Source organism: Podarcis bocagei (assembly GCF_964188305.1).
Source record: "Podarcis bocagei genome assembly, chromosome: 2".
Taxonomy (NCBI): Eukaryota; Metazoa; Chordata; class Lepidosauria; order Squamata; family Lacertidae; genus Podarcis; species Podarcis bocagei.
The window spans coordinates 47,008,453-47,023,909 of NC_138126.1; the positions used below are offsets into that span (position 1 = coordinate 47,008,453).

A 15,457-nucleotide genomic window follows, 5' to 3' on the forward strand; every position below is an offset into this window, starting at 1 on the left:
ACAAATTATCCTAAACTGTTTAGCAAAGCCTTGTTCCCACTGTAAGGGTTTAGGGGAAAGAAGGGCCCTTCTTTGAAAGTCTGGCTCTGCACATGAAAGTGACGCCAGCAATTGGAAGCAATTTGTGGAATTGTTTGATTACATTAATTATGGCACCAGCAAACAGTGCTTGGGAAACAGTTGTGTTTTCTTGCATTCTTTCTTGATTGCTAGCACTGAAAGCCAAGATACAAATGTGCCTTTAAGGACTGCTGGAGAGTTCCATTGTGTAGAATTGGCACTGAGCATGAAAGAGTTGTATCCCTTCTTGATGTGAGGATTTTCCAAACACAGCTTCGGCCAGAATTTACCTAAGCTGTTCCCCTGCTCTCAGACAGCTTCTGTCTTTTTCATCAAGAAAGAGAACTCTTTCTGTAATAACCAGGAGCACAGAAAAAAATCTGTTCTAGCAGTGCAGTTGAAGCAAGAATTTGTACAAGAGGATTTTGCATCCTTAAAGCCACCACAAATATAAACAGCTGTGCTTTGCGTCCTAGTGAAATGCTTCAAGGGGGGAAATTGTGTGTGTTTCTAGTGCACTACGAGTCTAGGAGTTGGTGGGCAACTAAATATTTTCATTACTTTATTTTCATCACCTCCCCCCTCCTTCCCACAGCATTAGAGGTGCTGCCGAAGTTCTCCTGAACCAGGCTCAGAAGAACTTTGGGGGCTCCTTAAAACCTGCCTCAAAGGAGAGGCAAGCTTTACAAATCCCTAAATTCTCCAATTCATATTGAAATCCGAGCAGGAGAAGAATAACTGGCTTCTTTGTTTTACAAACGCTTTGCATAGCCAGGCAAAAGATCTTTGCCAGCTAGGGATCATCCAGCCTAGCTTCAGAGACTCCCTGCAGAGAGGGAGAATCAGGTATAGGAAATTCTATACGACACTCGGAAGTAACTCCTACTGTGTTTATAGAAATTACTTCAATATAGATGCCCATAGGATGGCAACTTTAGTTACTGGAAAGCATAAGGATACTAAATAGTAATAAATATCCACTATCCTGGTGAAGAATGGCAATTCTGTCCACAACAAAAATAATGTATTAATCTTTCTCTTCTCTCGCCCCTGCCTTGGAGCCCCAAATCAGCTATTCCCAAAAACACTTCAGGGAGCTTCACCTGAGACAGGACAAAACTGAAGTGGAAGGTGTAGTGCAACTCTGACCTCAGCACCACTTTAAGACTCCCCAGTGTCTCTTACGTCCCATCATGTTCTGGTGGAGAAGCCAAGATCCCAGTACACAAGCTGAGGAAAGACTGCTGCCTAATACCCCATCTCCCAATTGTCCCTAGGTGTTAAGCAGCTTTGTCTGAAGTGAGTGGCGGTCCTGCAATTGGTTGGGCTGCCCTAACCCTAGGTGACAGATATGTGAGTGGTAACAAGCAGTGGGAGAGAAAAATAGAACAGGACAACCCTTCCCCCTGGGCAACCCACCCTGCAGGGGTGGCACTAGAGCGAAGTGGTGCAGTCCAACACCATAGGTTTCGTTGATATGGCTTCTACCACAATAACGGAAGCCTTCTTGATAGGGGCGCCCGCCCTGTGGAACACCCTCCCATTAGATGTCAAGGAAATAAACAACCATCTGACTTTTAGAAGACATCTGAAGGTAGCTCTGTTTAGGGAAGTTTTTAATGTTTGATGTTGTTGCTTTTTTATTATTAATATTCTGTTGGGAACTGCCCAGAGTAGCTGGGGAAACCCAAACAGGTGGGTAGGGTATAAATTTAAAAAATAATGTTGTTGTTGTTGTTGTTGTTGTTGTTGTTGTTGTTGTTGTTGTTGTTGTTGTTGTTGTTGTTACAGAGGCAAATAATTATTGGGGTTGTACTCAGCTAACTTGAATACAAAGTAGACTTATCAAAATTCATGGACCTACTTTAGTCATGGCCATTATTGCCAACTGGTGAACTCTGAGCAAGTATTAGTTGAATGCAACCCTTGATTTCTCTTCCAGCAGCCCTTTGCACCTTGAGTGATATTCTTATATGCTACCATTTTCAAATGTTGCTTTCATAAACTCACCCAAAAGTCGTATACTTCTTTTACTTCTCGTTGTTTTTGTTGTCGGCATACACTGTCATATTTGTCAAAGCCAGATGATTCCTTTGGTTCAATTACTGCCCGTTCAGTATTCCATTTGTCAGGTTGTTTGTAATGTGATAATCCTGTTGAATGTTGAGCTACTGGAATGAGAGCTGGTATGCATAACCAGGGCACAATTCTGTATTTCAAGTTTAAATGATATTTGGAATAAAGCCAGTGTGCACATTTAGGATAGCATGTTGCATTTCAAGAATGAGCCCCAACTTGACCGTCTCCCGCACCACACCTGTTCAAAAGGGGCCAAGGAGGATGTGAAAAGCAGCCTAGCTGATTCATCAGAAATAATGTTGGTGGGCACTTTCTGGACAACATGCTGTGTTTCAAGAATGAAGCCAGGATCAGCTGGTGTGCTTGTTTTCAAAGTGCCAGGCAAGGTGTAGAAGACAATTCAATATTATATTGTCCTTGAACAATCAAAATGAAAGTAAATGTACCCTTGATGCCGAATTTCAACTATAAATCTCAGTTCAACCACTGTGCCCTGTTTAAAACTCTGCTCTGCTAATTTTACATATATCTAGTCAGGGCCTGTGCTTTTCTCAATGAGAAACTTATTTTGAACATGATCTTCCCACTCCACCCTGGTGGTTGGCAAACCCCCACCTCACCGTTGCCCCCATTCTTCATGGGTGCATCACTTGAACACAAGCAGAGTGAGGACAGTACTTCTTGCCCTCATTTTAGGGAGAAATCCTGGGAGAAATGGCAGTGATTTGCCAGAGTAAGACCTGATAGTGGTGGTTTGAAGAAACACCCCCCCCCCCGCACACACTTTGAACCAAAAGTTCTCGTATGAGAATTTCCCCTCAGTATAGCAACTGCTATGTATAAATGCCCCAAATTCAGTTCTTGGGATAGTCTTATATGTATAATAACAACTTCTTATTTGTGATTTATCTCCATAACTAAAATGTTTTGCATACTCTGGAAAAAAGAGGACATGAATCTGAGGTAAAAAGATATCAAGTCATTAGAAGTAGGTTTCATGTGAATAGCAGGGTCCAGATACATTGTTTGTATACATAGAGCAGTAGTGTGTGTATACACACACACACACACACACACACACACACACACACTGAATTTCTCAGGCTGGGAATGATAGTAGTAGCTCCCATTTTTATCCGTATTCATAATCTTAACAAGAAGGCAGATGGAAAAAAATCACTCTCCTCTGCTCAGGAGAAGCTCAGGCTAAATCCTGATTCTGAGAGAGCAACGCCTTTCTTAGAATGACTTTGGAAATTCTTCAGGGAAGATAAAAATATTGCATTATATGCTTGGACCTTCCTCATTCATGGATGGGCAGGGGTATAAAAACTGAATTGGGTTTAGAGATTGTGAAATATGCCATATGAATTGAGCCTATTTGAATCAGAATAGAATATCAATTGAAATTTTCAGTTCTTCAGAATATTTGCAGCATTCAAATGAGGTCCGTATGCAGCATTGTAAATGTTGGTGCTAAAACTGGCTGAGGCTTCTAAACATCTAAGGTGATGCTGAGTTATTTGTGTTGCTATGTTCAGATAGCAGTACTACATGATTCTCCTTTCCCTCTTGTTGCAATTACATGTAGGAGTTTTCAGCCACTTGACTACACTTTCCCCAGCTGACCCCTTTCTGGGGTATAGGAGGAAACTTCCCACCTAAGGTTGCAAGGATTCCAATTCTCAATTTAATCAGCTCCTATAGGGCTGACTTACTCGTTCCTGACTGGACAGAGGGTTAAGGTTGTTAGGGTTCATTTTAAGGAAATCCTGTAACTGTGAAAAATGGCTGTGAATAATCCATTGTAAATAAGGACTCTTTCTAACCCTTCTTTTTGGATTTGTTCAGTTTTCTCTCTCCCTTAGGGAGAGAGAGAGGGAGAAAGAGGCATGAAAGTCTTTTTTTCTCCCATTTGAAAGCAGTGCCTTTGCCTCCCATAATTATTACTTCCAGTATCAAAATTGTTTTATTAATGAGTTTTATGCTCCTCAGTCAGTTTCCTGTCACATATGAATGCAGATGGGAAGCAAGAAGCTGCTGTTGGCAGAGTTCTTCCAGCCAGAGTGTACAAAGGAAGTTAATTGGGCATCCCACTTACAATAGTGAGGGATGGCAACATTCCTCACGAACCTCCAATAAGTAACATGACTCTGAATTCCAGAAAGGAGTCAGATAATGCCTTGTGTAGATGCTGGCAGCAAATCAAGAATAGGCTTTAGAGTTTCCTGACACTGGTGAGCATGTCTAAACTAGAGAGAGCAATGGGCACATTACGGCGACAATAGCCCCAATGCAAAGTGGTGCTAAGCAGTTAGCGTAAAGAGGGCTCTGCTGTTCGGCCGATTACCATGGTGTGATATGAAGGCCTAAGTCCTGTCTCTGCAAGACTGCAGGGACTGTGTAGGGATTATGATAAGCCTGTTTCTCTTACTGCTATTGATATAACTAAGGGCAGGGAGACAGGGCTGTCTGAATAGGCATCATGTCAATTGTATGTTGCACGGCCCCTAGCACAGTGTTGATGGTGTTAAATATTACTGCTGTTGTGAAGTAGCCCTCAGAAACAATAGAATGGCTTCCAGCTGCAGGGATATACATATAACTAAATACTGTGGTGTGCCTGTGTAGATTAGCCACACATTGGTCTGATTCAGGTGTAACAGTCAACCATGGTTTCCCACTGTATGAGTGACCCACATGCTCCTCTTTCCCTCCTCTTCCCCTTTCACGCACCAGAGGAGCCTGAAAACACCCACTTCTGGTTTTAAACCAGCCATAGTTCCTGTGGTGTCCAAACGAAGGGAAATGTGGTTTGTTTAAATTACTATAAGTGAGAATAAGCCAGGATCTGAAACCACAGTTTGAAGTTGGCTTGCTCTCATTAAATGTAATTTCAACAGACTACTATTCCCTGAGTTTGAATATCACTGGGATTAGTTGTGCCTGAACCAGGACATCATCCATTTTGTACTAACTTCCCAAACTAGATATGAAGGAAGCATGGCTAATGATCAGTTTAATAATCTGACTATAAGGTTGTAGAATCTCCTCTTATGGATATTTTCAAGTCGAGTAGGCAAGTAGTAGCTGAGACTTACCCTAAGACAGGTTATTTTAAGAGAAAAGGAGAGCAAACTATCTTTGGACTGGTTCTGTGATTCCTTGATGAACCAGAAGTGCTGGATCTAGTGCTTTTTTTGTGTATGATTGCAGTTGTGCATAGGGCTTTCAAGAGAGGCATTTAAAACATGACATTTCCACTGGTATTACATGGGTGTCAGTTCCCTCCCTTTGAATTTTTGTGTACTGGGTATGCACCTTGTATCTCTCCACGCTGTAGGTGTCTACAATCCAGTACACACTGTATGCTAATGCTGAAATATTTGTGATATACCAACGCTAACAGCGTTCATTGAGTTTTTCAACCTATTTGCTTGGAGATCATTTGACATAAAAGGGGCTCTTGAAATGGGGCTCTTGATGGGTAGTTTGAATCTGTGTTTGAGTGCAACTGTCATCACATTAGAAACTGGCACTTTTCATTTTCTGATACTTAATACGGTCAGTGCACAGACTTCTCTTTGTGGGTTTGGAGCTCAGCTGTATAAATTTATCCTCTCTCTCTCTCTCTCTCTCTCTCTCTCTCTCTCTCTCTCTCTCTGCAAAAGCTCAGTCCTTACATATATTATGGCACCTGTTCACAATATTCTGATTAGCTAGTGGCTTGGCTGTTATCCCCTTCTCAACCTAGGCAGGCACAGAAAAGATATTGGATTGTCTTACTTCTCCTCCCACTAAGTAGAGGTCAACTTTCTACAATTTTTCCACAAACTCAGCGTTTTTTGTTTGTTCAACCTTTAAAAGAGGAGGGGGCAATCCTTTCCTTTAAAAGCTTGGCTGATATAAAGCACCATATAAAGAGAGGTGAAAGATAGGACTTCATAAGGAGTCATGGTCAGTTTAGGAAACATGTATGGCATCCCAGGAAGCTGTAGGGCAGGCTTCCTCAACCTCGGGCCTCCAGATGTTTTGAGACTACAGTTCCCATCATCCCTGACCACTGGTCCTGCTAGCTAGGGATCATGGGAGTTGTAGGCCAAACTCAGCTAGAGGGCTGAGGTTGAGGAAGCCTGCTGTAGGGAAACCAGTGTTAGGATGGAAGGAGAGAGGTTGTCTTAGGAAATTGGTAAAATGAAGCTGGAAAACATGGATAAAACACTGCAGATACTGATGAGTTGAAATCAGATATTAATGAACAGCCTTTCTATCTAATGAATGGGAAGGAGTTTCATTTCAGGGTGGATATTCTAACTCCTCCCTCCTCCCTCCCCATCCCTCATTCCCCAGCCCACAATGGGTTGATTCAGATGGAAACTGTCTTCACAAGGCCTGCACAATTTGTGACCTGCCAAGCTGAGCACAGCTAATCAGCCATGTCTTGCAGCTTGCCAGGGGCTCATTAAACCTCCAGTTTCTGCTGCCTGTCTAGAATCCCTGAAACAGAGGTGTTGTCAAGCACTTGACAAGTCATCATAATACATACCTTGTATGTTGCATTTGTCTTGGAGGGGAATGGGTCACAAGTTGGGCAGTCCTGCCTTTTTTTTAGCACAGCTGAGCGATTGGGACTGGGGTCGCAATGTAATGCACTCCCCCTTCTCTCCAGAATGAATTACCCCTCAGCCACCTTAATGCATATCCTGGTTTCAAATCTTGGTGAAGGTTCACTATGAATTCCTCAGATATGATTAAAAGTGATGAGAAATGCTGCAAGGGAGGGAGTATATCCTGAGTATATTCTCAACCTCTTGAACGATGGGTAAAAAGAGGACCAATATTTTATCTCAATAGCCTGGTTGGCATGGCATAACAAGCTAAACTATGGCTTGCTGGATCCATGCAAACCTGGGGGCTCCTGGATAGGAGTTTGCAGCCACTTTGCTGCTCCCTAATAATTTTTGTTCTGAAGTAAGCCAAGGTTTGGCTTACTGTGTTGTGTGATTCAGGCCCCTGAAGCTTAAGCAGGATGGAAGTGGAGAAAAGTTTTTTTATGTATAAAGTGAAGTAATGAGAGATATAATGAATGCTGTCTGCAGAAAGAGAATCAAATGGTGCTTAGTCTCCAAATAAAAATTACATCCTAATGGGTGGAACAGAATAAATGTTAACCTACATATGGGAGCCACTGACCTCTGATAATACCCTTTCAGGGTTTGTTCAGTGAATGGAAATAACAATTTTCCAGTTCTTTATGACAGCAGAAAAGTGGGGTTCAACTTCTCCCCCTTTTCAGCATTGTCTAGTTAATTCATGAATACAGAACATTACCATGAGAAGGTTTGGAGGTAATAAAACTGTTTTGCCTAGGCAAAGCATATATATGACCCTCGTAGGCAGATGCTGAATTAGGGACAAAACGACCCCGTCCAGTAACGCATCAAGGGAATTTAGAGGCCCAGTTTTAGTAGCCCTTGGGTTCTTCTGGCTAGTCCTGATTAGGGAGATACAAAATATCAAGCGCTAGATGATAGAAGAGAAGAATTATTAAAAACAACCTCTGCCATTTTTTTGCAGTTGATTCCCTGAAGAAATAAAAGCCTATGTTTTGTTGTGTGTAATTTGAATACCAAATTACTCTGGTTGCATATGTTTATATTCAGTTGCACACTCGTGCTGAAGATGAAAATTTGCATTGCAATTATAAAAATCTGGGCTACAATTTATTTTCAGAAAAGAGTTAAAAAGGAACCAAAGCTGTATTTTAGGAAAGTGTTGTGCAACTTGAACAGCAGTGATGAAACTTCTCCCCCTGTATCATGAATAGCCAACTTGGTGCCCTCCATATGGTACAGACTATGGCTCCCATCGGTCCTGACCACTGGCTGAAGCTGATGGTAGTTGGAGTCTGGCAGTATCTGTGGGGCCCCACTTTGGCATTGCCTGCCCTAGCTTAGAATTCCTCCAGCACCACAGGGTTTCTATTTCACATTTAAAGCTGCAAAGATAACACCTTAATAGGCTGTGAAATAGATTCTAACCAGGATCCTAGGAGTAGGGTGGCTCCTTCCGCCCACCTTCAGAGCAAAAATGGCATTTGCCATAAAGAAGCCGGCCATGTTTGCCTCTCTTTTTTCAACATGGCAGGAATCAAGAGGAGCATTACAAATTGTGAGTGATGTGCTGTAGAGGGCATAAGAATTACTCCTAGAAAGGAGCACACAAGGACGTGATGCGGGAGTTGTGTGTCTGCTGTTACAACCTGCAGCTCAGAGCTGTGATGTGGTTTCATGTTGGTGCAAAGCTTAAGCACCACCACCTTGAGGGAAAGCAGTGAAGCATAAGCAAGCAGAAGCTACTCAAGTGTGGTGATAGGTTAAGAGCTATGGTGTTTATATTGCTAACGCTGTACAGGTTAGTCTGCTGTATAATAATATATATGCCAATAGAACCGAAATCACCTTATGCATTTTGAGGCAAAATGGGTGGGGAAGAATTTGCTAAGCTTCCTGCTATCTACCATGCCCATTAATAATATTAGTATATGTAGGTATTTCCGAGCAATGTGGGCTAGTTGCCTGGTAGAACTTTGCAGCTAAATTCTCTTTCTTTCTTCCTTTTTTTCTTTCTTTCTCACATGGACCTTTTCAATTTAAGCCATTAGCAAGTTGGCAAAATAAAGTAATTGTCCAAGAGAGGAAGGGAGAGAAATCTATTAACATTTGCTACAAATCCGAGTAGTACAGGCAGCACTTAATTAATGGAACAGATTTCTCACTATGTATTCAAGCTTACATAGTCATTGTTCAGAAGAGATTAGACCCTTAATGTAAGTAAGTTAAACTAGACCTCAATCTAAAAATATCCGTCATTTCAGCTATTAAGGGGCTGATGTCTTCTTCGGTGAAGGATATATTTTCCTTCATTTCCTTGGTCTTGTAAAATGTAAAGTATGCATTGTGTGTAATGTGAGAAATCCAGCAAGGTAGATGAAACCTAGATTGTACCTCCCCGCCTGTCTGCTTGAGCTTTCCCTCTTTGTGCTGCTCGGTGTCACAGAGCCTCTTCAGCCCATAGACCTCCTGGCACCAGAGTGGGGGGGAAACTACCACATGCCATTTGTCAGGGTATGATGCCAGCAGCCACCTAATCTGTTTGCAGAATAAGGGTCATGGAATCTGATTAAGTAATTTAGATACCTAGCAGCAATACCTGAGCGGCTTTTGGCTGGAAGCCTGTGATTTCACTTGCTCTCGCGAGCTACCCTATTTCTTCCACCTCCCTTCTTTAAAATGCCTTGGAGGTAATTGCCTACCTGAATAGGTGTGGAAGCTTACTATGGAGTGCTCTTTCCCCACATACCCCCACCATCACCACCACCACCACACATACCCTGTTTCTCCATAATATGGTGTGGAGCACATTTGTGAAGCTTACTTTACTAGACTGTGAGGCGTGGAGGCCGCTCCCTACAAGGCCCTTTCCACCTGACCCAGGGGGTGGGGCCCACACTCACCTAGCCCTACTGAAAAGGCTCCTCATGAGGCCAGAGAAACATTGCCTGGCTATTGTTTTATTGATTTAATAGGCTGTACACCGTTTTGAAGTTTTTATTAAAAATATAAAGCGGTATAGAAATTTTAAAAATAAATAGATATCTTCCTTCCGCCTTGTGCACTTCTGCTCTGCTCACTCTTCCTCATGTAAAACAAAGTTGACTGGATGTTTAGATTTTTATCCCTCCTGTCCTGCATCTGTTTCATAGGGAGGAATTCAGTGTTAAGCTCTTTTTATTGTTCTGTCAGCACAAGCATTTCTCCTGACCCTCCAGAGCAGAAATAGGGGAGATGGAGGAGAAGGGGGGGGAGCCCTGTTTCGCTGGTGAGAGCTCTTGCACTTTCTTCCACTAGCATGCAGAATCAAGGCAGGCCATAGACTCCAACTCTACTTTACTGTCTGATTCACATAGCCTGGGGCTTTGGTGCCTGAAGGCCTGTCTTGAGCATATGAGCTTATTGGAGTCAACAGGCTTTGTTGCCTCTGCTATTTTTGCAGCTTAACCACAGTAGGACTTTTAAAATCGCCATTCCATGCCTCTAGGACTACTTTCCAGCAGGGATTAAAGTCTGGTTTGCATGCCAGATTAAACCATAATTTAAAACAAACAATCTATGGTTTAACACACAGCTGAAATAAGTCCATTCTGTTTCTACCCCATTCTGCCATGCTGTCAGGAAGGAAGCCAAAGTCCAGTTTATTGGGATATTTGAGTCCAAGCTCATGGTTTGTTCATGTCCAATTAGACAAATCATAAGGCACATGTTTGGATATGGTGACAAGCAAGACCCTGGCTTGTTTCTCAACAGAGCTGGGGAGGAGTGGAAGAAGAACTTTCTGTAAGATTTTTATTTTTAAGTTGATTAAAGTCTTCTGTGGTGGTCTAAGTTTGATTAGTGAGCTTTCTTTATGTTGTTGGTTTAACTGTGTCTTTTTCATTGCTATAATTTATTTTGAGTTCCTGGCAAAGCAGTATATAAATACTTTTCAAAGTATTGTACAACATAGGGCAGCTCCAGACATTTCACATCATAAACTATTGTTCAGTATGCATCAGTTTTACACCAGTATTTCTACTTAATGTAGATGGCACATCTCTGTGGATACACGCTTTTAAATAATTTTTTAAAAGAGGTACTTTTCCAGACCATGCTTGCTATCTTACAGTTCCATACATTATACTGATTGTAGGCTCAACAAGGCGGCACTGGCAATCACAGCTCCCTAGTGAATGAATCCAGATGATATGTGGTTAGTACATTTAAACTTAAGTTTTAGATATTGTTGTTCATCCTGTTTCTCCTCAAAGGAGCTTGGGACAGCATTCAGGTGAATACATTTTTTAAAAAAAGTAGTAAAAAATGCTGAGTAGCCCTCAAAGCTTTCCAGTCATGTTTCTACATAACTTAACAACTGCTTCAGGATTTATAAATTAATACTAACAGGTGAGACATTGTGTTCACATGACTATGTTTCAGTCAGGTAATCCACGAGGCAGCTTTCTGCCATGCCATGTCTGGAAAAAAATGGCCATAAGTACTGAAAAGAGAAAAGTTAATGGACTTCTAGCCTTACTACTGTAGCTTCTGCCTTCCTTTAGGCCGCTGCAGCATCCTGCACCTGCCACATGGTGGATATATCTGCCTGACAAGTATGAAAGAAAGAAACAAAAAATATTTCCGGTGTTGAATCGCCACAATCAGCTGTGAATGGCCATTTAGTTTGTCTGCAGTGGAACAGATCACCTGTGCTTGTAGACGTCCTGTCTCCAGTAAATCATAAGCATCTCAATCTTTTTGTCGAGCCATGATATGAGAATCTGTCTCTGAATTTCAGTATGAGGGGAGAGAAGCTGATTAAGTGTTTGAGATAAGGTTATGTGACACTGCAGGTTAGAAATACCTGAGCTGAAATTGGCTCATTGCCCAAGAACTACGTTTTCGGAATATTCAGCTGGGTGGCACTGAATATGCTTGTAAGGAGAGTTCTCTTATCCCACTTCAAGAAATAAAAGACCTCGGACTCAAGGGCAGGCCCTGGACACCACTTATTCTCTCTTGCTCTGCTGCTTTGATTACAGTGAGACTACCTGTATATCTCTTTAAAAGTCTCCAATGTGACAAGTTAAAATAAAGACTTCAGAAGGGCAGGTATTTGTGTTCCTACTCATAATATCTGAACACTTACCAGCAAAGTGTTTAAACTTACAAAATACATTCTTCCCTTTAAAATGAGAGTATAAAAACGACAAGCATAATAATTCATATTGTGTTTCTGGAAAAACTCTGGATTATGTAGTGATACACTTTGGCATATACAGAATCACAGTTATAAATTCACCCTCTCATGTGTGGTTATGGCAAATGGTGGCAACTGTATTTTCTTGCTGAATTATAACTCGTATACCAATTTTGACCGTGTACCCATTTCCTGCAGTAGTCTAAAATGGAAGCAGGCAATTGTATTAGTTTTCTTTCTTTCACTTTTCATCAAATGTATTAAAATATGGAACTGTTTGTCTTTAAAATATTAGGAGATCTAATGCTGCCACTTCAAACTGCTCACTTGATGGAGTAATCTCTCACCAAAGACATTTGTACACTTGGAAAACTAGTGTTTTAGATAGAAGCCTAGGCTTTGTCTCTGACATCCCAGACTTGTTTATTTGTTTGTATTTGGAAACAGGAGTTTTGTTTTATCACATCCCCAACACAGATTTGCCACCTCATCTGCTGTTTGTGAGCTTTAGGCCTTCAGATGGCGAAGACAGTGATTCTGAAAGAGGCTAGAGTGTATAAATGGACCTTTATGTGCAACATTGCTGAACTGTTTTGAGGAGATTTATTTATTTATTCTGTTAGTCAATGAAGATCTGAAATGAGGTGATAGAATTGCCAATTCTCCCAGATTTACTGGACTGCTGTTCCTACTTTGGAATCCTGCGGGGATGATCTCACGTTCAAACTACTTTGAGATTGACATTAATAATTTTGAAATGTTTGCCCAGAGGTTTTTCCTTTTTTAAATACGTATCTTTATTCTTTTCAGATGGGGTGAGGCCAGAAACAAAGGCACTTCTGACTGCCACCTCTAAGAAGAAGCCCAAGGCAGGGAAGGGAGATACAGGAAAAGAGGATGAAAGCAGCAAGGTTGACTCAGTCCAGCCTGTTCATATCACTCTTCTCTTTAAAAGATACGTCTTTGATGCACAGAAGAAAATGATTCAGTCTTGAGAAACATTTGAGGTGTCCTTTAAAGGCTGAACACCAAAAAGCATTTCCCATGGACTCTAGACCATTCTTATTGGCCTTACAGATGCTTTAGATATTTCTGGCTTTGCTGTTCCAATCTGCTGTGCTGCAGGTAGATGGCACCTGTTGAAACTATTAATTCACAGCTAATGCAAATACTTCTGTATCATTTGTATTTTATATATTAATTTGAACTTACTGATGCTTTGTGATTGTCTGTAAATTGAGCCCATAAGTGAAATTTCACCACCCTGACTTGATGGAAAGGCAAAGTGTAAACACTGTGCATGTTGAAACTAAATTGGATGTTTAAATTCTTTTATGTTTAATAATCCAAATGCGCTGTTTGTAAGGCAGGGATTATTTTGTAAATGAGGTTTGTATCTTGAGTACCATTTATAACTGGCTTCAGTGTCAGAACATCCTCAGGGATGTACATAATTTCATGGTATACGTTGTTAACCTTTTCTGTTTAATGCTTTGGTATAATACTTCTACACAAGCTTTCTGAATCTGCTGGTTAATGTTTTCCTAGGAAAGCTAAGAAAATAAGCAACTCTGAGCTACTCTTAAGAAGTTTTGCTGAATGTGAATGCTGCTCATGTCCCCAAAAGCAACTTAATTGTGATTACCAAAGTGTCAAATTGCGAGAATAAATATTTTAAGTGGCTTGAGGTGAGCAGTTGTTTGATTTAAATATAAAGAGAATAAATTGTACTTTTGAGGTTTTTAACTCAGTTATTTGGTTCCACATCCTCCTCTTTCTCCCTAAGTATTTAGACAGAATCTTGAGCATAGGACACAAAACCCACATTTTGTGTGACCGCTATGCAGTGTTTTTTTCTTTCTAAAAAAATGTTTAGGGGTACTCTCGTTTTGACTCAAGAAAAATAAATACAGTAAATGCGCAAAAGTCCAAAGATTCACAAAATGTTTAGGTGTATGCGTACCCCTGCGTCCACCCAGAAAAAAAAAGCAAAAGCACTGCCTCTATGTATGTTGGCAACAGGGGAGGGATAGGTCATCCTGATGGTGATGTGGAGAGTGAATGAAACATACTGAAATTTCAGTCACAAATTGGGATTGCCAGGTCAATGTAGTGTCAGTGCTGTAGCTGTAAGAAAGTTCAGTAAATTTCTTAGGCCAATTTTGTTCCAAGCCAATGTGTTCTTACGTTGTTGTTGTTGTTGTTGTTGTTGTTGTTGTTGTTGTTGTTGTTGTTGTTGTTGTTGTTATAGTTGTTGTTTGTTATAAGTTCAGAGCCAATTTTGCTTTGGATGAAGTATGTGCATAACCAATTTCCGAGTGATGTGTGACAAGTCTTGTGAAAGTCGGTTGCCACTCTGACTATGTTAAGATTTTTGGGGGTGAGCTTTTAAAGGGACTGCACATTTAGAACTAGCACTGGAACACCTCTCATCCACTGTCAATATTTCTTTATCATTCTATTGTTTTTATTCATTGATTGTATTGCTATGGGAAAAGAAAAGCCAATAGAATATTAAAGAGTGGGGGAAACAATTTAAAAAAGAGCTAGTACTGGAACAAAATAATGCTCTGTAGGCAGACAACATTTCTTTGGTAGATTCTTTTGGGAGATGTTAGTGAACCATATGTGGAGTACGGCAGCAGAGAAAGAAAGAAAAAAGGGGGGAAGCACCCACTGCTTCTCAGAAAATTAATTATTTTTCTGTTGTTGTTTAATATAGCTCTTTAAATGTGTTGTGTGACATTTTACAAAATACGAGAGGACCCAGCCCCTGTCCTGGCAAGTTTACATTCTAAAATTCAACTCAGGGAAATAATGGAGGGAGGTAAGAGAGAATATTTCAGTTATATATGCTTAGGCTTAGTACAACGTAATGATTTGTGTCAAAATGTGCTGGCTTAATATTGCCATTGCTTGCCATTTTATTATTTCTAATCACCACAGTGCTGATTCTAAGCATTCTGACCTTAATAATCAATAGAACTTTTTTCGCAGTAAATACATTTACAACGTCTGAAACAATTATGTTTCTGAAAAATTAGGACAGTGGGGTTTTGCTACTGACTTTTAGATCCTTTCCAATAGGGAAACAATTGTTTTGTCATATTCTGGTGTATTTTTGGCAGTAGTGATGAACTCTAAAAGAAGAAAAAAAATGCTAATAAACATTGAGGACGTTTCCTACTAAATAGCCTTGCAACATGGCACATTTGGTGTCTAACCTAGTTTGGTCAGTGCTCCTTTAAATCAAAACTGAGTAAAGTGCTGTGTGGAGTGATCTTGAGCGATTTCTGCTGAGTGAGTGAGTCCCAGCCAAAGCTTTAGCACATCCCTTAGGATTATGGGGTATGCTTTCAGCATAATCCGTGAGGAATTAGGCAGGCGAATTCAGTTATTACTTAGTATGACTTGTGCTACCAGACCCACTGAGGGGAAAAAAATTATCTTTGTAGAGGAAAAATTGCACTTTCTCTTCTTGTCAGAGTCCTTCATAGCATACTTGCTATATGCTGCTGTGGAT

General features: G+C 40.8%; 1 protein-coding gene across 3 annotated transcripts in view; it reads left to right on the forward strand.

The window, feature by feature from the left end:
• EEFSEC (eukaryotic elongation factor, selenocysteine-tRNA specific) overlaps positions 1-13,621 on the forward strand; it is a 167,029-nt gene extending 153,408 nt beyond the window's left edge. For 2 of the 3 annotated variants that reach the window (XM_081184185.1, XM_081184188.1), the window contains exon 8: positions 12,745-13,621. In XM_081184185.1, the coding sequence (XP_081040311.1) occupies positions 12,745-12,929 (185 nt within the window). In that variant the 3' untranslated portion in view covers positions 12,930-13,621. Of the gene's footprint in view, positions 1-10,887; positions 10,948-12,744 lie in introns of all 3 variants that reach the window. The other variant, XM_081184186.1, reaches the window with a different exon arrangement.
• The last annotated feature ends 1,836 nt before the right edge of the window (positions 13,622-15,457 follow it).